General features: G+C 32.1%; 5 protein-coding genes and 1 long non-coding RNA gene across 13 annotated transcripts; all 6 read left to right on the top strand.

Annotated features, from left to right (window-relative positions):
- The first annotated feature begins 3,581 nt into the window (after positions 1–3,581).
- Positions 3,582–4,712, top strand: LOC138347273 (uncharacterized). The gene has a single exon (XM_069295144.1). It carries the CDS (start codon positions 3,582–3,584, stop codon positions 4,710–4,712), a length of 1,131 nt encoding a protein of 376 aa, XP_069151245.1.
- Positions 4,713–4,767: 55 nt separating this feature from the next.
- Positions 4,768–5,283, top strand: LOC104644629 (uncharacterized). The gene has a single exon (XM_010314707.2). It carries the CDS (start codon positions 4,768–4,770, stop codon positions 5,281–5,283), a length of 516 nt encoding a protein of 171 aa, XP_010313009.1.
- Positions 5,284–6,973: 1,690 nt separating this feature from the next.
- Positions 6,974–8,345, top strand: LOC101251333 (ferritin-like catalase Nec2). The gene is made up of 3 exons (XM_004230182.5): positions 6,974–7,389; positions 7,490–7,715; positions 7,782–8,345. Exons 1-3 carry the CDS (start codon positions 7,031–7,033, stop codon positions 8,199–8,201), a joined length of 1,005 nt encoding a protein of 334 aa, XP_004230230.3. The 5' UTR covers positions 6,974–7,030; the 3' UTR covers positions 8,202–8,345.
- Positions 8,346–8,906: 561 nt separating this feature from the next.
- Positions 8,907–14,504, top strand: LOC101267946 (pentatricopeptide repeat-containing protein At5g14770, mitochondrial). Of its 8 annotated transcripts, none has more exons than XM_026032716.2 (5): positions 8,907–12,007; positions 12,228–12,340; positions 12,885–12,976; positions 13,581–13,640; positions 13,728–14,504. In XM_026032716.2, exons 1-2 carry the CDS (start codon positions 9,047–9,049, stop codon positions 12,255–12,257), a joined length of 2,991 nt encoding a protein of 996 aa, XP_025888501.1. In that variant the 5' UTR covers positions 8,907–9,046; the 3' UTR covers positions 12,258–12,340; positions 12,885–12,976; positions 13,581–13,640; positions 13,728–14,504. The 8 variants fall into 8 exon arrangements, with proteins under 8 accessions (XP_025888501.1, XP_025888494.1, XP_025888495.1 ...); XM_026032709.2 differs by having other exon boundaries at positions 8,907–12,340; positions 13,728–14,016; positions 14,165–14,504; XM_026032710.2 differs by having other exon boundaries at positions 8,907–12,340; positions 13,728–14,016; positions 14,149–14,504.
- A 9-nt stretch (positions 14,505–14,513) lies between these two features.
- Positions 14,514–16,708, top strand: LOC112942112 (uncharacterized). Its single transcript, XR_011211417.1, has 2 exons — positions 14,514–15,674; positions 16,360–16,708. It is a non-coding gene; the product is annotated as an uncharacterized lncRNA (long non-coding RNA).
- A 3,390-nt stretch (positions 16,709–20,098) lies between these two features.
- On the top strand, positions 20,099–21,147 carry LOC101250742 (rapid alkalinization factor). Its single transcript, XM_010314702.4, has one exon. It carries the CDS (start codon positions 20,523–20,525, stop codon positions 20,865–20,867), a length of 345 nt encoding a protein of 114 aa, XP_010313004.1. The 5' UTR covers positions 20,099–20,522; the 3' UTR covers positions 20,868–21,147.
- Positions 21,148–23,281: the final 2,134 nt, after the last annotated feature.

Here is a 23,281-nt window from a genome sequence, read left to right as displayed (position 1 = left end):
TTATAAGGTGTAAGTATTAAAATTTAAGGCGTAAGTCATGGGTGTAAAAACGTATATCCAGGTATTTTTAATTTATTTTTAAAATTTTTTTTTGCTTTAAATCATATTTTTATTATTGGTGTAATGATTTACTAATTATTCTACTTTTTTCTATATTATTTATTATCAATACTTATCTCAAAATAAAAATCATGAATCATGAAAAGGTTTACTTTTGTTTATTTTTTAGTAATAAAACTACTGAACACACATGAGACTACGCTCCGTAAATCCATGAGACTTATCATTTCTCGAGATTTATGCATCGCTCTATACCGTATAAAACGCCTCGCCCTGTGCCTTTGCCTTTTAATACACTCTATTATTTCACTATAATTCATTAATAATGTATTTTTTTTATCATGTTAAATCACTTGATAATATATAATAAATGAATTAGTTTATAGATACCGATAAGTATTTACCTTCTTTTCTTTTACGACTATACGCCAAAAACTTTTGTATCAAAATATAAACTCTCACCTATGTATACTTTACTATTTATTAATGAAAATACTACTACATAGTTTTTCTTACACATTTAAACGCAAAAACACTTCATACTATGGCTGAAGCTTCCAACTTCCTAGCAACTCAAAAAATCTACTTTCAATTTTATGGTGCTGAGTCTCACATTTGTGGGATGAGATAGACTCGAGTATCCTCTCCTCGTCATGAGCTAATTTTTGAGGTTAAGTTAAATTCAAAATTTATTTTAAGCATAGTAATTATAGATAGAGAATAAAATATTAACTAAATTATTTAAACATTTAAAATCTCAAAAAAAAAATGAATGGATATATATAGAGAGAGATTATTTATTTATTATTTTATACATATAAATTATAGAGAATAGATATTATTAATTAGATAATTTAATTAGGAATTAACCTAAGAAAGTGTAAAGGTCATCAATAAGTGGGAAGATTTAAAGCTCAAAGTTGAATTACCATTTTACCCTTATATTAAAATAATTAAATAAATATTATAAACTATAATTAAAAATTTAATAAATAACTCATTTAGATTGGTGCATGAATCAAGTTCACATTAATAATTAATTACTCTATTATGAAAATCAGGAGTATTTGAAAAGTTTTTCTATTAAACAAATTTGATATGGACTAAAACTATTGAACTAATTTAATGCAAATTAATTATCTTCTCAAAGGTTATCATAGTTACTTCTATAAATTACCTAGCATGATCTTCATGTAAAGGACAAAAAGAGGATGAGAGATTATCATGCAAAAATGAACTTTGCAAATCATTTTGTATGTGCAGTAATTATTTTTTGTTTTTATTGGCTCCTTTTTATCCGTCCTAAGTATTATATATTTTCTTTTTATATATGTTGATGTTCTTTCTTATGATTTTATTATTTTTGTTAGAATATTTTGTATCCTACATGAAGAAAATAGTAATATATAATTCATGTTCTACTATGTATCTTAATTACTAATGAAATTCATATTTATGAAAGATTAATCAGTTCATTTGACATGCTTATTTGGCTCTCGATAGAGTGTTCTACTTTTGTATATATATATATATATATTTGAAATTATTATTTATGAGTAGTGAGAATAATGACTAAATGAGAAATCATATATATATATGAACTAAAATAAAATGGCCCACCTAATTGGAGATAAAGAATGGATCATACTCTATATAGTATATATGTGATTTTGAGGTTGTATTTTTATTTAAACTTTTCGTTTATATGTATAATTTATTGATCTTATAAGTCTATTATATGTTTGTTGGAACATTCATTCCTCGAATTGATCATATATCTAGAATAAGTCATTTAGAAAAGTTTATATTTCTCAATTTATATTAATTATTCAAAGAGTAATGTTATGAAAAAAGGAGTATTATTCTTTTCTCTTCATAAATCATGTGTACAGTACTTTTTAAGGTTAAAAAGAAGACGTATATGTGATATAATGATAAAAATAATTGACATATTAATCACGGTAATGGCTTCAAGTGTGTTTCGTAATATACCAAGTGCTTTTATCATAAGTTTGCATATGTATTACATTGACGAAATCTTTTAGCATTTATAAATTTTATGCATCAAACGTCTATCTACTGTCATAATAAACTATTTATTGTTGATGTAAAATTTTAACTATAGCTGGAAAATTGTCAAACTCCCATCTATAGTTTATTGATTGGAGCTGAACCCATAAATAATTAGTAGTAATTATTTTCCAAACTAGAATATCTACTTTTGACTCAGAGATATTATTTTATGTATGATAATGTGATATTCTTCTGCCTAATTATTGAATGTCAATTATTTCTCATACACATAATTTTTTAAAATTAAAAGCTCAATGTGAAGAGTCATTCTCCACTATTTATGTAAAAACACTTTGAGAATTAAAATTTTAATATGCTTTTTAAGAACCAATTACTAAGATTGATATTATCATAGGAAGAAAATTACACTATTGAAAATGAGAAGAAAAGAGAATGAGAGAAGGATAATAAAAAAGTAACTAGATATGTTATCTATTTAATGTTCTTCATATTAGATTTGTTAATAAAAAATAAATGGTTAAACAACAATTGTTAATTTAAGCATTTTTTCAATTACTTAACTTTTTAGTTTATAAAAAATTAATAATAATAATAAGGAACAAAGGTGCTAGGCACCTTCTCAAAATGTAGTATATAATATAATAGAGTTTGGTCGAAAGTTATCTCCTTAATTTAAATTTTAACAGAAACCAAAATACTTGGTGTTTATCCTTCACAGCTCGTCCTGGTCGCACTTTTGAATTTCAAAAATGAAAAAACTAAGAAATAGTGTTTTCATGTGATTGTTGATCTTCAACCAAAAGCATAACATTCTGAATCAAATTTTGCGATGGTCCCTTCTCTCTCGGCGTAGGTTATTAACGTACGCTGACCATGGGGAAGAGAGCTCGTGCTCCATCGCAGAAGGCATTAATGGCGCAGGAAGCAACAACACAAGGTCATCAGGGGGAAAAAGGCACAACAACTTGAAGTACAGGAAGAAATTGAGATTGGATCAGAATCTAATACAACAAAGAGCCCAAAATACAGAGACAGAGAAACTGACACAGTTAGCTGTGAAAAAAGCTAAGGAAATTGAGAAGGAAAAAGCGTACAGGAAGGAAAACAAGCTGATCCAAAAAGTAAGGAACCAATAAAGATAATGCTAAATGAAGGACTTCAACAGGTGGAGACAGGCGGATCATCTTCTACTGGTTGGGTAACATCATTTAAGATAGGAAAGAGTCACAAGCAACACCAATTACGAGTTGCGAGTAATAATTCTTTTCAAATTATGAGCAGATCAACTGAGGTGAATGAATTAGCTCCAAAAACTGGGCAGATTGTGGGTGGGCATACCATGTACCCACAAGGTAATGGTTAATATGTTATATTGGAAGGTAAGAGGGCTTAATGCCCCGAATAAGCACAAGGAGGTGTTACTTCTCTGCAATAAAGAAAAGGCAGGACTGGTAGGTCTAGTAGAAACGAAGGTGAAAAGCGAAAACATGGATAAGGTGGTGAATAAAATGTTTGGAGGCTGGCAATACCTAACTAACTTAGAATCACATTATAATGGAAGAATACTGCTGGTCTGGAGACCAGATTACTATAAAGTAGATTTCATGGAGGGATCAGCCCAAATGCTAACGTGTAAGGTCTGCTACATTCCTATGCAACTGGCATTTAGGGTGTCAGTTGTATATGCATATAATTCTAGAGAGGAAAGAAGAGACTTGTGGGGAGAAATAATAAACCAAAGCTCTACATGTGTCGAGCCATGGTTATTGATTGGTGATTCTAACGCTGTACTACATTCTGATGATCGATTGGGAGGTAATCCTGTTACAAGGCCTGAAGTTGCTGATTTTCAGGACTGCATTGAAGTAAGTGGGTTGATGGAGTTACCACATCAAGGTCAAAAGTATACATGGAATGATAGAAGTAAAGGAAGCAGAATATATTCAAGAATAGACTGGATGTTTATTAACTCAGCTTGGTTGTACACTATGCCGTCATGTGGAGCATCGTATCTACCTGAAGGTATAAGTGACCATTGCCCTGCAAAGGTTTATCTGCAGAATCAGACTAGTAAAATGAGGAGAGCTTTTCAATACTGTAATGTTTGGTCTCATCATCCATTGTTCAAAGATAAAGTCCAAGGTATTTGGAAAACTCATGTAGAGGGGTGCAAGATGTGGAAAGTAGTGAGAAAAACGAAGTTACTGAAACCTTGTCTAAAGAAATTGAATACTCAGTATTTCAGGAACATAGTTACTGAAGCAAGTGAAGATAAAGACGCACTGAAAGTTGTTCAGGAGAAACTTCAGACTGACCCATTGAATACAACATTACAGGAGGAGGAAAAGGTCAAATATGAAAAGTATAGGCCTACTTCGTATATGGCAGAGTCGTTCCTCCAACAACAGAGCAAGGTAACATGGCTGAAATTGGGAGATGATTGTACCAGGTACTTCTTTGCTGTTATAAAACATAAAGGACTCCAGCAGGCAGTAACACAAGTGAAGGATGATCAACATGATATTTGTGTGGCAGTTAATAATGAAAAAAGATGTATTATGGGTCCGATGGATACATGGGGTGTATATGAAAGGGAACCAAGACATTTGGGAGCATAAACCTCCACAAGATAGTAGTTGGTATTGGAGAAAGCTGAATGCCATAAACAAAGACATGGTGAAGTGGTATGAACAAGGTGTGTGTCCTAACAACAAATGGGAAATATTCAACGGGAGCAAGCTACAACTCATTGTTAGGGGTCCAAGGAAGATGAGAATTGCTGAATTCATCTGGAACAAAATTTCTCAACCAAGGCATCGATTCATAATTTGGTTAGCTGTGCAGGGCAGATTGCTGACTAAAGACAGACTACGAAGGATGACTATATCAATGGATAACACATCATGTAGTTTATGTGATGCTCAAATTGTAGAGACACAAAAGCATCTGTTTTCTAATTGTGTATGGACTAGAGGAATCATTACAGAGATGTCGCAATGGTCCGGGATGCTGATTCCAACAGGAGATGTGAAACAAGTGCTTGAGAAAATTAAGAGAGAGAATTGGAAACAACTGAAAAAGGAGATAACCGCAGCACTTTGGGCCTCAGTAGTGTATCATGTGTGGCAGGCTAGGAACTGGAAATTGTATAGAGGAGCAAAGATGACTATAGGTACAACAGTTACTTAGATAAAGCAAAGCTTCAAGACTAGATTAGACATAGTTAGAAAGGCCAAAGATGTAACTATTTGACAACATTTTATCTTGTAATTAGTTTGTTTGAGGCTTAACTTACATAGCCCTTCTACGAAAGGTCGTTGTTGTGTAATTAGGTGCTCTTTAAGTGTTTTGGTTGATGGTCAATGGTAATGTTTACATTGTTACCAAAAAAAAAATACATGCATCTTGTTTACAAAAACTATTTTTTTTTTAAAACCTTAGCATTACCCTTCGTGATATATGAAATAACATATACTCCCTCAATTTCTTTTTAGTTGTCATGTATTCTAAATATATAGTTATTTCTAAAGACTTGTCAATTTATAAAATCAAGAGAGAATTAATTATTTTTTCGACTTTTATACCCTTGATGTGTTGTGCAAAATGTTATCATGACAACTAAAAATAAGAAGATAGCACAAGGCGAGCCGAGACATAAACTCCTAGGCTCGGAGCCTAAATCCTATGGATGTACGGCCTATTTCCTTTCTTCTATTTTTATAATCATTAGTATTTTTTACTCTTGTTTTTAGTAAATCTTCTTCTTTATCATGATGATTATAGGTGGGAAAGAGGTGGAGTCTAGTTGGGGCATACAAAGTTTACATTGTTAATCAAGTCTTCATGAAAAGAAATTCAAGTTACATTTGCTAAAACAGGATATATATGGAGGACAATTCATACAAAAATGAAAATTCAGATTTTATTTCATAACAAGCCAAATCAAACAACATTGAAAATCAGTAAAAACTTAATAATGTGATCTTAAAAACATAAATTAACTTAGAAATAAATATGTGTTGATCCCAACACTTGTTTTTATTATTAGTGAATATTCTTAATTCTTCCCTGCTTCTTCGTCTCCTTTAGGTGGAGACGGAGCTGATGATGGATACAGAAATGACCATGGAAAACGATAAGCCCACAAGTAGGGAAACCTAGGATGAAAGAAACCAGTAGGCATTTGAGGAAGAACAAATGGCCATTGATGAGGATGGTAACCACCATAAACGTATGGCCATGGACGAGGAAATAGCCAGGGACGTGTATATTGAATCCATGGAAAGTAACTATCTAGTCCCTTAGCTTGTTCAGTAGTACTAGTTTCATCATGTACTGAAGATGAATCAGAAATTTCACTTGCAAAAGCTAAGTTGACAAGTAGGAAAATGCAAATGACAAATGTAACAAGGCAATTTTTCTTGGCCATGGTTACTATAGTAGTAAACAAATTGTAGTATTAACTCTCTTAAGATGAAATGTGAAGGTTGATGTAATGGGGATTTTATAGGGTTGTCAAGCAAAAGATTCACTTAACTTGGTAGATTTTTTACCATTTGTTTTTCATTTAATCATGTTAATCATAAAAAGATCGTGTACAAAAAAAGCAGAATTCTTAAAACAAGTGTAATTAATGATAATGTTTTTTTTAACTTGAACACACTTGTTAAGTTGTTGAGTTTCATGGCTTAATTTATCTTTCTTCTTTTTTTGTTTTAGGTTGAAGGCAGGTAGAGTTTAGCTAAGGCATATAAACTTCACATTGTTTTAGTTAGTCACTAATAAGGTGTTTATTGTTAGAAATCCAAATAACATTGCTTAAAATTAGGTATAAAGTATGTCATAATACATAGTATATATCCCTATAAACTCTCTTTTAATCTTCATTACAACTTAATTAAAGAAGTTTTTTTTTTAAAAAAAAGAAACACTAAAGATGCCTATAATATCAATTACTTCACCTTCCCATCTTTTAAAAACAATATTTATGATTTTGTTGTCAAGCAAGATGTTCTGCATTTCCATTTCTGAAAATCTTGTTTGTCCAACTGGGACTCCGAAAGTCGGACTCCCAGTAACCAAAGAAGATATTGACTTATTGCAATTCTTTGAGAATTTAGAGTTTTTGGAAGCTGAATACTTCTTGTGGGCTGTACATGGTTATGGTCTTGATATTGTAGCACCAGAATTAGCCATGGGAGGGCCTCCTCCCATTGGTGTCCGCAAAGCAAATCTTGATTTTTTAACATGTAACATCATTAGTGAGTTTGCCATGCAAGAAGTTGGTCATCTAAGGTCCGGTCTTATCCCATTTTAACTTATATACACTGGCAATATACGTATCAAGTCATGACTCAAACTATAACTAATTTGTTCTGTTTTGGGATAATTGCAGGGCACTTAGATCGAAAGTAGGTGGTTTGCCAAGACCTTTGATGGATCTAAGCTCTAGACACTTTGCACATCTATTTGATGAAGCATTTGGTTACAAATTACAACCCCCATTTGATCCTTATAGAGATAGTCTCAATTTCATGTTATCTTGCTATGCACTACCATATGCTGCCTTAGTTGGCTATGTTGGTACAAATCCCCTCATTCAAGGCTATGAATCAAAAAGGGTAAGTAATTGAATCTTAAATTTTCATTAGATTTAGAAAAAATTCAAATTGTGTTTGTTACTGCAGCTTTTGGCAGGACTATTAGGCATTGAATCAGGACAAGACGCGATGATCAGAATGTACCTTTACGAGAGAGCTGGAAAAGTAGTATACCCTTACAGACACACTGTTGCAGAGTTCACAATCCACATTTCAAATTTAAGAAACCGTTTGGCAATGTGTGGTATTAAAGACGAAGGCTTGTTCGTGCCATGGCAGCTTGGTGCAGAGAATCGGACGACAACAAACATATTATCAGCTGATTACTATTCTCTTTCTCAGTGGCGAACTCCTGAAGAGATTCTAAGGATTATGTATAACACTGGTAGTGAAAATGCTCATGGCGGGTTCTTTCCTCGTGGTGCTAATGGCAACATTGCTAAAAATTTGTTCAAACTAGAGTGCGGGATAAAAAATGCTACAAAGAAAACACTAATTAAATCTTAGAAATTAGATCAATGTCGGTTAGTTCACTAGCTGGACTTTCATTTTGTTGGTAAAGGTTTGATTGTCTGTCTTTGTAATACTCGCGCTAATTTTCCCGTGTGTAATAAAAGAATATTCGAAAAGAAGTTCAGAAAAAGTTATTTACATGTGTCTGTTATTTGTAATGTGAAAAATAACAAACACAAATGAATGTTGTTCTTCAATATAACTTACAAGTAATATCAGGGGTATATTACATTCGATTTACTTTTATACTATTATGTTTGGAATATCAGATTTTGATTGTTATAAGAGAAGTTATATTTGAATGATGAAAAAGTAAAGAATGAGTATCGATTATATTAAATCTGTTGGTTTTTGTTAGAAACTTAAATTACATATAGAATGTCATGATGATATGAGTTAAAACTTAAATGAAATAGTAAAAATCTATATAGTCAATTTATTTTAAATTGAGGAGTATTTTTATTGTCGAGTCACATTTTGAAAGTTGAAATAATGCACCTTGATAAGATAATAAAAACATATTTGATCGATGGTCAAGTAGACCATCTCTTATAAAAGTATAACAAACTAATTTTTACGTTGCACGTTTATATTTTGTTTGAATTGACTTTAAAAAATAATTTTTAAAATAAAAATAAAAAATTAAATTGAAATGACAGGTTAAAAAATAAAAGTAATTTTTTATATTGTATAATCCTTCTTAATTTATTTTTAGTTATTTTAACTCTGTTTAAAATAGATTTGGCCACATACAGTCAAATATGTGTCAAAATTGAGCTATTACTACTACTTGTGCCGGAAAATAACAGTTCCACGGGAATGGTGGCAATTGCGAGACAATGAACTCACAGAGGCATTTCATCAAACAGTTGATAGGCAGGACAAAGAGCCTCCCTCTGCTCTCCGTTGCTATCTCATTGGACCTCAGAATATGCCTCCCATTCTCTTCATCGGCAACGCCCACCGGTACACCAATCCAAACTCATCGGAAGAAAAGCCTCTACACCTCGTTTTTCTGCACACTTATCCATCTCTTCCTTCGCTGTCATCGTCTTTCCAGAGCCACGGAAACGTTCTCTTCAATGAGAAATTACAATCTTGTCCCTGACATTCCTTCATGGAACCGTCTCTTGCATCATTTCAATTCTGCAGGATTGGTTGATCAGGTAATTATCCTTTATTCTGATATGCTTGCTTGTGGAGTGGCTTCTAATGTGGTTACTCGCAATATAGTAGTGCATTCGCTTTGCAAAGTTGGGAAACTGGAAAAAGCGCTTGAATTACTTAGAGAGAACGAAAGTGACACTGTTACTTATAACACTTTGATATGGGGGTTCTGCAGAATTGAGTTTGTTGAAATGGGTTTTGGATTGCTGTCTGATATGTTAAAGAAGGGTGTTTTCATTGATACCATCACTTGTAATATATTAATTAAGGGGTTTTGTGATAAGGGTCTTTTGTATAATGCAGAATTGGTGATGGAAATGTTGAGTGATAAACGTAGGGGCGTTTGTAAAGACGTTGTCGGTTTTAACACTCTGATTGATGGATATTGTAAGGCTGTTGAGATGAGTGGTGGATTTGAGATGATGGGGAGGATGAAAAGAGAAGGTTTATCACCTGACATTGTTACATATAATACTCTGATTAATGGTTTTGGCATAATGGGAGATTTTGATGCTGCGAATTGCATCATGGATGAGCTATTGGACTCTATTAAAAATATAGATGTTAGTTATGTCGGTAATAAAGAAAAACTTGACCATGATGATGGTGAAAATAAGGGCCTGGTAGTAGGAGACTTGGGTTTAGAACCAAATACTATTACATACACCACATTAATTAGTAAATATGTTAAGTGGTTTCAGTTTGAGAAAGCATTAGCTACATATGAAGAAATGACAAGGCTTGGCTTCTTCCATGACACTGTTACTTATAATTGCCTTATATATGGTCTTTGTAAAAATGGGCAGTTTCATGAGGCCAAATTACTTCTTGATGAGATGAGAAGAGGGGGGGTGGATCCTAATCACATGACATACTCTATCTTTATTCATCACTTGTACAAAAATAAGGCTGAAAAAGTTGCTGCTAACTTCCAAAGTCAAATAGTGATTAGAGGAGTGCCTTTCGATGTTGTCTTGTTTACCACTTTGATAAATGGGCTTTTTAAAGTTGGAAAATCCAGGGAGGCAAAAGACATGTTTCAGACACTCTTGGAGTGTAACATAACTCCAAATCATATTACCTATACTGCATTGGTTGATGGGCTCTGCAAATCTGGTGACTTTAAGAGTGTAGAGATTTTACTGCAACAAATGGAACAGAAAGGTGTTTTACCAAATGTTGTCACATTCTCTTCTGTAATTAATGGTTATGCCAAAAGTGGAATGGTTGAGGCAGCTATTGAAATAATGAGGAAAATGGTAAGCATAAATGTTAGCCCTAATGTTTTCACATATAATACCCTGATTGATGGCTGCTTTAAGGCTGGGAAACATGATATGGCTCTTGCTCTGTATGAGGAAATGCAGTCCAATGGTGTTGAGGAAAATGAATTCTTGTTAGATACATTTGTGAAAAATTTGAAAAAACTGGGTAAAATGGATGAAGCTGAGGCCATTTTTATGGATATGACATCTAAGGGTTTGTCACCCGATCATGTGAATTACACATCATTGATAGACGGACTCTTTAAAAAAGGGAAGGAGTCAGATGCTCTTCAATTGGTCGAAGAAATGAAAGAGAAAAAAATATGCTTTGACACAATAGCGTGGAATGTACTGCTTAACGGGTTATTGGGAATTGGTCAGTATGAGGTACAGTCTGTTTATGCTGAAATTAGGAAACTTGGTCTAGTTCCAGATGTTCAAACTTTCAATTCTTTAATTGATGCTTACTGCAAAGAGGGGAAGCTGGAAAGTGCTGTCAAAGTCTGGGTTGAAATGAAGAGCAGTGGGATAATGCCTAATTCAATCACTTGTAATATATTGGTGAAGGGACTTTGTGAAGTAGGTGATATTGAAAAAGCAATGGATTTGTTAAAAGATGTGGTGACAATTGGTTTTCGTCCTTCACCAGCTATTCACAAAATTGTTCTTGATGCTGCTTCAGGCCATAGAAGAGCAGATATAATCCTTAGAATGCATGAGCGGCTTGTAGGCATCGGACTTAAGCTTGATCATACTGTTCACAACACTCTTATTGCTGTTTTATGCAAGCTAGGGATGACCAGAAAGGCAATGTCAGAACTAGAAAACATGAGAGATAGAGGATTTTCAGCTGATACTACCACTTATAATGCCTTCATACGTGGATATTGCAAAAGTTACCAATTCCAAAAGGTTTTTGCAACATATTCACAGATGCTGGCTAAAGGAGTTCCTCCTAATGTTGCAACATACAACACTATGTTAGCATCTCTGTCAGCCGTTGGACTGATTAATGAAGCAGTTGATTTGTTCAATGAAATGAAGGGAAGGGGTTTTGTCCCTAATGCTAATACATATGACATTTTAGTCTCTGGCCATGGAAAAATTGGAAATAAAAAGGAATCCATCAAACTTTACTGTGAGATGATTACAAAAGGTTTTGTTCCTCGCACTAGCACCTATAATGTACTCATCTTTGACTTTGCTAAGGCGGGAAAAATGAGACAGGCCCAGGAACTAATGCACGAGATGCAAGTCAGAGGGGTAATACCAAATTCTTCAACATATGACATATTATTGGTTGGATGGTGCAAGCTATCAAAAAGGCCGGAGCTTGAAAGGTCATTGAGACTGTCATGCCGGAGTGAGGTAAGGAAGTTACTTGAAGAGATGAAAGATAAAGGTTTCACTCCAAAAGAAACCACCCTTTGTTATATCAATCCTGGCTTTTCAAAATCGGGAGAAAATGATACAGAATGGTGGTTGAACAGATGGCACAAGACAAAGCAGAGTTGATTCTTGAAAAAATAAGAAGTTACTTAAGGATGGAATTCTCTTATTTTTTTTTGTTTCTCTCTTGAAACATCAGGTTAGTTATGTGGATGAGAGAACCGAGTAGATGAGAAGAAAAATAAAGCAAAGGACCTGAAGAAAAAGAAGGAGAGAAATCAGGACAATTATATCTGCTTTTCAAGAATTTCCGTAAGTTATTCTTTCCTATTTTTTTGGTTTCTACCTCATTTACTTCTACTCAATCGTATTGGAAGTCAAAATGTTTTATATTCATTGCCGACAAGAAATAAGCTTTTACCTTAATGCAATCTATTAACAATGATTATTTTTGGAGCTATAAATTCAGCAACTATTCAAGATCTCCTAAATCATGTAGATGCTGTAAAGAGAAGTCTTTCAAGTTTCTAAGCTTATTGGTGTTGATCATAAAAGGACAAAAGATATTTGTTAGTGTAGAATTTCTTTTTTTCATTTTCCACACACTTTGTGACAACCTACAGCAGAAATATGACATTTAATTGGGGAATATAGGGTAGTTTTGTATGCAGAAAAAGTGTTAATGACAACAACAATAACGATGATTCAATCCCTAGAACCAAACTAGTCAGGTCAATTATATGATATGTGGATTAAGTTTTTTAATAATGCTGGTATATTAACATGCTTGAGTAAATATTGATTGCTCCTCTTGTAAAAGGAATACAAAAACTTGACATGATTTTTCTAAATATAGAACCAACATGATGAGGCTTGAAGCAAAGTTTCGAGGATAAGTCTGCACTTGAAGCTAAATGCCAGAACATGTATGAACCATTGAATACAGTGGTAAGAAGAATAAGTTTTAGTTGTTTTTTCAATGTCTGCTTATTGGAGTTGAAATTAGCTCTTCCCCCTCCAAATAGAAAAAACGGCACACAGTTTGGCTGTCTTTCTATGTTTTATGATTTTGCGGATGTGTTTCTCAAATATGTAACAACTGTTAGAGTGGCTTATCTGGACTTGGGCAGTCCTCCACTCACGAGCTAGCTTTTGGGGTTGAGTTATGCCCAAGTGTCATATATTTACATGGTATCACGTGCAGGTTCTTCCTGATTTGGTTGCCCGGTCCACATTCCAGTCAGGCCTAGACTTGAAGGGGGATGTTAGATTGGGTTATAGTCCCACATTGGTTGGGGAATGGACTGGTGGTTTGCTTATATAGACTTTGGCAATCCTCCCCTCATGAGCTAGTTTTTGGGCTTGAGTTAGGCCCATGTCTTTACAAAGCATGAATGAGGTTGTGGAAGTGTGGGTGTTAATACAGCTCCCGATTCCCATGAGGAGCATGAGAAGACTGAAATGGTTTAAGTTATTTATTCGATATTCCTTTCATCCATGCATATTGATTAGTAGGCTTTAACTTTGTTATTTGTGTGCAATTTTGGTGCAGAGAGGTGTATTCAATTTTTGGCAGACTGCAATGAGGATTAATGAGATATTCACAGAGGAGGTAAATACCAAATCATGTAATATTCTGGATCTCTTTCAAATTTGTGGAAACCCTGATGCTAATGTTGGTGATTGCTGGACTGAACAGGGTTGGGATTTATTTTTTAGAAGACTTCTCAATGATTGGGAGGTGGAAAGATTGGCTGAGTTATTAGGGATGCTACTAGATGGAGTGATCATAAACACAAATGCCACAGACAGGATGTTGTGGAAGCACAACAAAGATGTCCTTTCTCAGTCAACATTGCTTACAGAAGAGATCTCCAGGTGATGGCAGGGAGACCAAAACACCTCTGGAAATATTTTTGGAAGGGGGATAGCCCTAAAAAAGTGAAATGCTTCACTTGGCTAGTGATAAAGAGAGCTTGTTTAACACAGTAAGTACTTCAGATCAGAAAGGAGATACAACTGGTTCCTAGGTGTTTTTTATGCAATATGACAAGTGAAACTAATAGCTACCTTTTCTTGCATTGTAATTTCACTGCTCAATTCTGGAATTTGTTCCTTAGCATTTCAAATCTGTAGGACAATGTCAGAATGTACATCAGACCTGTTGAAGAGCTGGGTAAGGAGAGGAGGCACCAAGAGTCAAAGGAGGTAGTGAAGGTTAATACCATCATTGTATATGGTGGTCAGTTTGGAAGAAAAGGAATGGTAGATGCTTCAAAAATAAATCCAATTCCTTACACAAGGTCAAATGGAATTGTATAGTATCTCTAACTTTTGGTGTAAACAATTGTGTAGTAGATACAGATCAGATTGTAGATTTGTTAGGATATCTGTAATTGACACATTTTGGTGGTGGCCAGCATGCCCTTAATGCTGAAGAATACAATCTTACCAGTTTTTTAAAAATAAAAATAAATTACCAATCATTTAACTGAGTGCAAATGACTCTGATTTATATCTTACAGCATGATGAAGACACTTTAAATTACCTCAAGATATCAAGTAGTGCAGGATTATTGATCTAAATTGGTTAATGTTCCACTTCTTACTTTGATGCATAACCTTTTCTGAAGAGTTCTGTCTTTACTAAAACCTATCACATGATTGATGATGATGAGTATAAATTGGAGAAAGCCTTAATGGTAGGTTTTAACTTCTTGGGTCATATGATCCTGTTATTGTTTGTTCATTTGATGTGGGATGTCTTGTTGGACCGACATTTGAATGGCACTATCCATGTAAAGGCTTGACTACAAGATCCTAAAAGGGAATTCAAAGGAGCAGTCAATATGCTAAACCTATAATCAGGACTGTACCTGCAAAAGAATTTTCAATACCTTTAATCCACCAAAAATTGGCAAAGATGATGATGACAATAATGAAGATGTTGTAGGTTCAACAGCTTTTTTATGTTGCCGTACCCATATCAGATCCTCAAAAAATGCACTACTTTTGGAGGATTTGACACAGACCTGTCTATATTTCTGAAGAGTTGGAGCAACAAAGCTATTATTTGTTCAATTACACTGTATGTGATTCAGAATTTTTGCCTTTATTATTTGGGTGTGCTGATAGTTTTTTTGGTCTGTCCATATGATTTTTTCAACTGTCCTTTGAGTCATCATCATCACTAAAGATGAAACGAATGGCTTTTGTGGCATTTTTCTTAGGTGAACGATGGAAATTGCCTGTTGTTGTTCTTTTAGTATGTTACATATGTTTGTTAATTCAACATAATCGTAGAATAGTGCCATAGCATAATTTGAAGAAGGTCAACATGGAGAATGTCCTCCAAAGTGCGAACAGCAGTTTCTACTTTGCCGATAGCTGGTTGAAGAAATGGAATTAATTTGGTATGCACTAATTACCTTAAAGAGTGCTTTTTTATTCCTAAGGAAGTTGCAATATGAGACTCCCTTTTTTTCCTGTTTATTTATCAAAATTGGATGAGCAGTTTATGTTCCACATTGGAACTATGCTGCCTAGCCCAGAGTTGAAATTGCACTGAAGTCGGCTAATGTTGCAAAGAAAGTATCTAGCATCAAGATCCAGACTTGTGATACCTCCTTTCTGTGTCTCAGATATGGTATGTTTTCTTAAGTTTCTTTGTGGACGCATGTTTTTCTTCTTTGTTTTCCTTACTGTTGCAGTAAGTTGCCAACGTAATTGAGCTATGCTTGTTTGAGAGGGTTTTTAGTTATACCGTTAATACTTAAAACGGTGCAGAATTTTTCTGTGATTGGTATAAACCTTGTTTGGTTCATTTTGTGGCTTCATGAATGGACTATTCTTTTGTTGTCCATTCTCTGAGTTCAATAAAATTGGCTGAAAAGAACGTTTTTTCTTTTCAAAACACATCAGCTCTGTCATGGAGCGACATGAAAAGGGGCTTCAAAATTGCTAATAGATACTGTCTCTGGTATCCTTAGTCTCTGGATGTCAGAAATTATCTAGTTCTGTCACTGTAAGGACGATGCATAAAGTTCATTCGTTTGCAGCTCTTACACGTGTGCATATTTTTCTACTGTATTTTGGTGTTTAGCTTATGGCTTAACTGTTTCTGGTATATTTTTTTGTGTGTGGTGAAATATGCCTGCTGAGGAAATCTATGGTTGCTAATAGTCGTGCTACTAACACAACATTGAACTTGTATTCTAGCTTATGTGTTCATTGTGTGTCTCTGAAATTGCATTTGAGTTTTGCAGCGATATTGCTTCTTCATTTCGTCCTCTTTATCTCCGGCATTTTACCTACCAGACTTTCTGTATCAGGTGGAGCTTGAAACAACATTTTGAGCTTCTGCTACTCAGTTTTGTCGCCTTCAGCTAATGCAGTTACATCATGGGTGGAATCAGCTCTTACAATGTCGGCATCAGTTAGTTTTCTTGGACTCAGACTCGGACTTGTTCTCCGCACAGCTAGTCGTTTATTTATTAGACAGCTCAGTTTGTCCAATGAATAAATGTATCCTGTTAAAATTACTAGATGTGACAGAGAATTTCACAGGTCTTGCAGTCTTTTTTATACTTTAGATAATCCCTATAAAACAGAAATTTACTTTTTGTAGAACAGTTGTTTCTTTGAGTAACATCATCCCATGAAATTTTTAGGTGTTTTAAATGGTTCCCTCTTATATATTGAATGCCATATGTCAATGAGAATTGAGCTAATTTTGGTGTGATACAGTTCACATTAGCATGATCCTAGGACAATGCTTACATGACAGGATGTCATTCAACTCTTATTAAAAATTATATACAACTACTCTCAATTAAAAGTCCATTTAGCCTATATTATAGCGTTTGGTAAAGAGAATTTGGTGTCCTTTAGGCATCTACAAATCAGATAAAATCAGTACAATATTACAAATAACTTATTGGATGCCAAAAAGTCAGCTAATAAGTTCTACTTTACCATTAGTTAAAGCTTAAGCTGAGACAGCTCGTCTCATATTAGTTGTTCACTTTTTTCTTTACACATCTCTTAAAAATTTACAAGTATAAAAAATAGTGTTACTAATACAAACTTTTTTTACACTAATATCAAACACATAAAAGTACTACTTAAATTTCATTTGTTATGTTACTATATTGTTTTAGGAAATAGTTCAACCAAAATAATAGTGTAGAATGTATTAATTAGTTTTATGATGAAAATAATTAAGTTTGGTGCATTTTTGAGAATATAATTAATTGGAAGGATACAGCTGGCTTTGGTGTTTGTTTTGGGACGCGCATACACCGACCCATCCTGTGATCTGTTATACGGCCCCACACACACACACACTAATATAACGGATACTCAACCACACTTTTCAAACTCAATTTAACGCCGTTACTCTTCCCTTCAATATTTTCCTCCTCTATTGTGTTTTAATTATCAGATTTTTTTTATGTTTTTGTTATTTTATTTTATTTTTGTTGCTTCTCTTGTTAATTATTATAGTGTATTATTCTTTATATTTGAATTTATTATCACAAAGCGATAGTTTTTTAAAAATAATTTTTTTATTTTTATAATATCATAATAAAATCTGAATAAATTATAGTCTCTTTCAGATTTTTATTTGTGAAATTCCAATGAATATATTATTCTACTATTTGTCAAATTTAAAATTTAAAAATATTAGTAATAAAGTTTTAATTTAATAAAATACTCCTATAATTATCCCTTTTTTCCCCAAACTTTCTTAGTGATCATTTCGAGACTGACTTCTTTACCGTTGCCTTATTTGAAAATGTTATCTTTGTCTCTTTTCTGTCTAAAAACTTGACTATTGTATGTTTGTTTTTATACTACTATTTTCTAGAATATATAGTATATATACACGTAAATATTTTCTCATTTTTACACATCCAAACTACAAGGTAACCTATTAGACTAATCAAGTAAATAAAACATGAACCTAATAATTATTTCGATATACTATGCATGTCTACTTTCAATCTTATATCATATATTTAAGTGTGTGTTATATTCAATCGATTTTAAAAATTATATGATTATGAATATAATAAATTGAAATAACCAACAAAGGAGTGTGCCGTAAAATACAATAGCATTGCAGGGAAGTTTTATTCATTAGCAAAACCAGATCTAGAAGAGATATTTAATTGTTGTGGTTAATCAAAGTAAGTCAAATTAGTGTAACTAATTAATTACTGACATACCTTTTATTTGTTTATAATAATAATAATAATAATATATAAAATAAAAAACTGAGCAGAAACACAATGATTGATAACGGCGAATCTGTAACGGTGACGGAAATGAGCTGGACACAAAAGGCAGCTACTAAAGAAGAGAGCAAAAACGTGTTTCGGTTGACAAAATTATTAGACGGAATTACTAACTCTGCCGTCTTTGTTCTTTTTTATTTAAATAAATTCCTTTTTAATTTTGAATAAATAAATTAGCCTCTCCCTTTTTATATACTTTAAATATGTTTTCTAATATAAATTTAACAAAAATGTATATAGATCAATGTTTTAATTAAAATTTATGTGAATTAAATTCGATAATAAAAAATGTAACAATTATTTTGAAATGAAGCGAAGCGGCCTTAGTATTCTTTTCTTTCTACTACGTGAACGATTGACAACTCAGTCAACCAAATATCTTTTCGTTTTCTACCCAATTTGGACATCTTATTTCCTACTTATTACGATACTTGCCCCTACCTAACCTTATCAAAAATTCATACTGCCTTTTAATCTTTTTTTCTTATCCTTTCTTTTTCCTAAAGATATTGTTATCATAATAATATTAATTACGACCAACTTTATATCATTTTCAATCATTTTTGTTTGTTCTTGTTAAGGAATGATCATATATATTGCTCCTACTCATGGTTATTTTTCGTAATAAATAATTGCATATTCTTAAGTTTTCTTGATGTTTCATTTATGCTTTGCTTCAATTATAAGAATGATCAATTTAGTAATTGTGTCTCTGTTTAAATTAATTGTAATTAAATATATAAATTTATGTCTTATAGTTCCACTAAGCTGAAAGCTTGTGCAAAAAAAAGAATATTATTGAATATTTAATATATAAAAACAATAACTAGTAAGTATTAAGAAAAAATATTATCTTATTAATTGTTTAAATAAGGTGTCTTTTATTTACATTTTCTCTAGTAAAGACGTTTTATAAACAAAATTGTTATTCCTAAATTTAAGAATTTTAGAAGTAAAACTATAGTGAAAAGTATTTTTATACTGTAAGATTATTTTAGCAAGAGAATTTCAAGTGGTTGATGAAAGAAAATTTCAAAGTTATCAAATTGATGATTAAATAAGTGTGCATATTGACTATGAGCAACTAAATAGAATTACATACTAAGTAGTGGTAAGCACATTAACAAAGACCAATTATCATTCTAATCTTTTTGGTGACATAAGAAACCACACATTAGACAAAAGTATTTTTGTTCTAACTAGTAAATTATTGAACAATGTCAAATCATCCCTTGATTTGAGTTTTCTCTAACACATAGTTTCCTCATAGTCTCACTATATATTTGAAAAGCATTTTTGTCAAAGAAAATATTAACAAATATTTTAAATAATAACATTTTGTGTTTTTATAAGCTATTTCAAAATTACTTTTGTTAGTATTACAAAATATTGCTTTTTTGGGCGCTCAATTACAAACAAAAAAAAAATTATATAAAAAATTACTTCATGATTAGTATTATTCAAATAGATAAATTATTTAAAACACGCTTGTTGTAATCTTTAATTAAGTTATTTATTAAATTAAATTATAAAAAATAAATTCTAAGACATATCGAGAAGCTTTATGAAGCGTCCATCATAAATTATATTACTAGTTTTTATTTGTATTATTAGGTAGTTTGGTAAATATCAATTTTTTTAAGAATATATTTTTTAAAAATTAAAACAACTTGTATTTATACGAAATTGATCCAACAAGTTAATCCTTTTTGGTCCATATGAAAAACATCACAATTATATATTTTGTAAATATATATTTTTTAAGTGGAAATTGTCAAACTCAATACGTGATAAATTTTCTCAAAATATTTGATAGATACATTACCAATTATTTATGTATATGTATATATAACGCTGGCTTCTAAATTTTTTTAAAAAATATTCTTCTTCTAAATATTGCGCGTTGAAATTAAAAGTTAGTGGGCATCCAATAAACCAAAGTATCAAAGTCTTCTAATCCTTCGTGGCAATTTGGAAATAAAGTAAAGTATTAGGGGTAAATAAACAACCACCTCTACTTATAATACAACTGGCCTTGCCCATTATAACTTGTCTTCTTCACAATTTGCAGAAACTAACAAATTTTCAACATCGAAAATACGGCAAAACTAGCCGTCCGAATCATAAACCAGAAGAATTAGCTAAAGGTTGCTTTAATTTCTCTTTCATTTTTTTTTCAATTCAAGGAAAAAAAAATGGGAGTTTCTTCGTATTTGATTGTTTGTGTTCTTGTTGGAGCTTTTTTCATTTCCATGGCTGCCGCCGGCGACAGTGGTAGCTACGATTGGATGGTGCCGGCGAGATCCGGTGAATGCAAGGGGAGTATTGCAGAGTGCATGGCTGAAGAAGATGAGTTTGCCCTTGACAGTGAGTCAAACAGGCGTATTTTAGCAACCAAAAAGTACATCAGCTATGGTGCACTCCAGAAGAACAGTGTGCCGTGTTCTCGCCGTGGAGCTTCCTACTACAACTGCAAACCTGGAGCTCAAGCAAATCCCTACACTCGTGGATGCAGTGCTATTACTCGTTGCAGGAGCTAGGTTCTCTATTTTCTCTTCTTCTTCCACAGGATCCATAAAAAAAAATTGTATTTCTCTTGGTATATTGAATTTTTAATTTTATTTTTTTTTCTTTTGGAGATGGGGCTTGTTTGGTATACGAATGAGGAAATGCTCTTAATGGGTATTGATTGTTGTCATAAACTCTTTTTTTAAAAAAATTATTTTTTCATTTTTTTTCTCTTGTGTTTCTATATACTACAGCTTATAGTAAACTGAATTTGTCTGTCAATAATTCAATTTAAACATACTGTTGGCACTATACTATCTGTTTTGATTTTGGCTTTCAGTCTCTGTTTGCACAAATGGAGTAAATTTGTTGATATTAAATGGAAAGTTATTAACATTTCTGAGTTTTTCTCCAGATCTGGATTTGAAATTGTGTTATTTTCTTCTTACTATTACTAATATTGACTGTTATCTGATTTGATTTGTTAATAATTGGAGCTACTTGAACAACTTTTGAATGCTTTTTTGTATTTGAATTTCCAGCTTTTCATTGTTCATGGTGTGAACTGTGAACAAAGAAAAAGTTGTATGTGGATCTGTTTCTTTGTGTGGGACCATCCATTTTGAATTGTTTTTTTCTTCTTCTTATTTTTACACTTTTTTTAGGCAAAAGGTGAAAAATATAGAATACTTGCAATGTTTTCTTTTTTTTAAAAAAATAAAAGAAAAAGGAAATGAGTCAAATGAGGGGAAAGGTTTGATGAAGATATGAATTAGATTCCTTGCAGAAAGTATAGTGAGATTAAAGAAACAATGAAAGGAATCAAATTTTTAATTGACCTAAAAAAAATTAGAGTAATAATCTGTCGGAAGTAATTAAATTGCACCTAACAATTTTAAAAGAAATTAAATTTATGAGTGTATATAACTTTTAAAGGTCTTTAGTGTCGGCAAATAGTGAATGCGTTGTATTCATAATTATTTGTAGTAAAATAATAGTGATGATCCGCAAGGACCACAATTGTGTTATTGTATATCTCCAATTAGACAGACAAAACAGAATTATAGTACAAAACAATTGAGAGTATTATTTCATCTGTAGAAGCTCCCTATTTTATTTTTATTTTTAGTTTTGGCCTTCACCGCACTTTTGATCCCAATTTATGTCAAAGGGTTCGGAGTGTGGTGTTTATCGATTTGATTTAATATATTATCGATTTGATGTATTAGTGATCATTTTGTGTACATACTAAACTAGTAGGAAGAATAAAGTTCAAAAAATACCTAAATGAAGTGACAAAAGGGAAGGCAACTTGACATCTCTAATTATTGTGTTAGATGGACTTTCAAAACTCTGTCAAACAACCCCAAAAAAAAAGCAAGTAAACTAATAATAATTGAGATTTGAAAATTAGACCTAAGTATTTGCAATTGTCAAAAAGTTTTCATGTAACTCATAAGTTTCTCTTCTCTTTCCTTATATATATTGCTTACCAATTTTTTTCCCCTAACATGTTTTTGTTATATCTTTTCTTGGTGAAAAATCAAATGCAACTAAGAGATTGAAATATTTATATAATAGTTGTTTCAAATTAGTAAATATCAATATTTTTTAAAATTTTATTCGAATTTCATAATTGAAAAAGAAACAATTTGACTTTTCAAATAGTTAATGAAAAGAGCCTCAAATTGTCAATTCTCCTTTTCCTGTTTCTGGTTAAAATCCTTTTGATGGCCCTTCAACTTTGAAAAATATACGGCGTTTGAGGTTTAATCAATAATAGTTTGTATGAAGGTATTATATTCTTTTGATAAGTAATTTTGTGGATTCCTTTTCTAATTGTCATACTTTCTCTCTCACACTCCTCAATTTCTCAATTTTTAGTCCTATCATTTGCATTTTTTTTCTTTCCAAAACTCCATTTTCTATTTTATCTTTGGCTGACTCTTTTTTTCTATTAATTTTTGTAATCTATAAAAAAAAATTAAATCAGTTTCGTTTTACATTTTAAGACACTAAATATAAAAAAATCAAAATGAAAGTTTTGAATGAAAAAATACAAAATTAATATTGGCAACAACATAGAAGTACAGAATTTGGCAAATATAAAAAAGAAAAGATAATTGAGTGTTTGATATCATTAAAATATAATTATTAATATTAATAATTCAAATACATCAAGTGGTTGTACAACAAATAAAATAAACATATTTTGACAATCAAGAATTGAGTGATTAAAATTGAAATCACAAAATATAAATTAATGACTAGAATTTAAGTAATTTAAATAAATTGTGTATTTTGTACTCCCTCCGTTTCACAAAGAATATGATTTGGTTTGACTTGGCATGGAACTTAAGAGTATAAAGAAAGCTTTTGTATCATTTGATCCTAAATTAAAGTTAGATTAAATGTACAAAATTGTTCTTTGATTTTGTGGTCTTAA

This window comes from Solanum lycopersicum, chromosome 1 (genome assembly GCF_036512215.1).
Source record: "Solanum lycopersicum chromosome 1, SLM_r2.1".
In the NCBI taxonomy this organism is placed as follows: domain Eukaryota; kingdom Viridiplantae; phylum Streptophyta; class Magnoliopsida; order Solanales; family Solanaceae; genus Solanum; species Solanum lycopersicum.
Note: the sequence above shows the minus strand (reverse complement) of the source record. Positions and strands in the feature narration are given on the sequence as shown.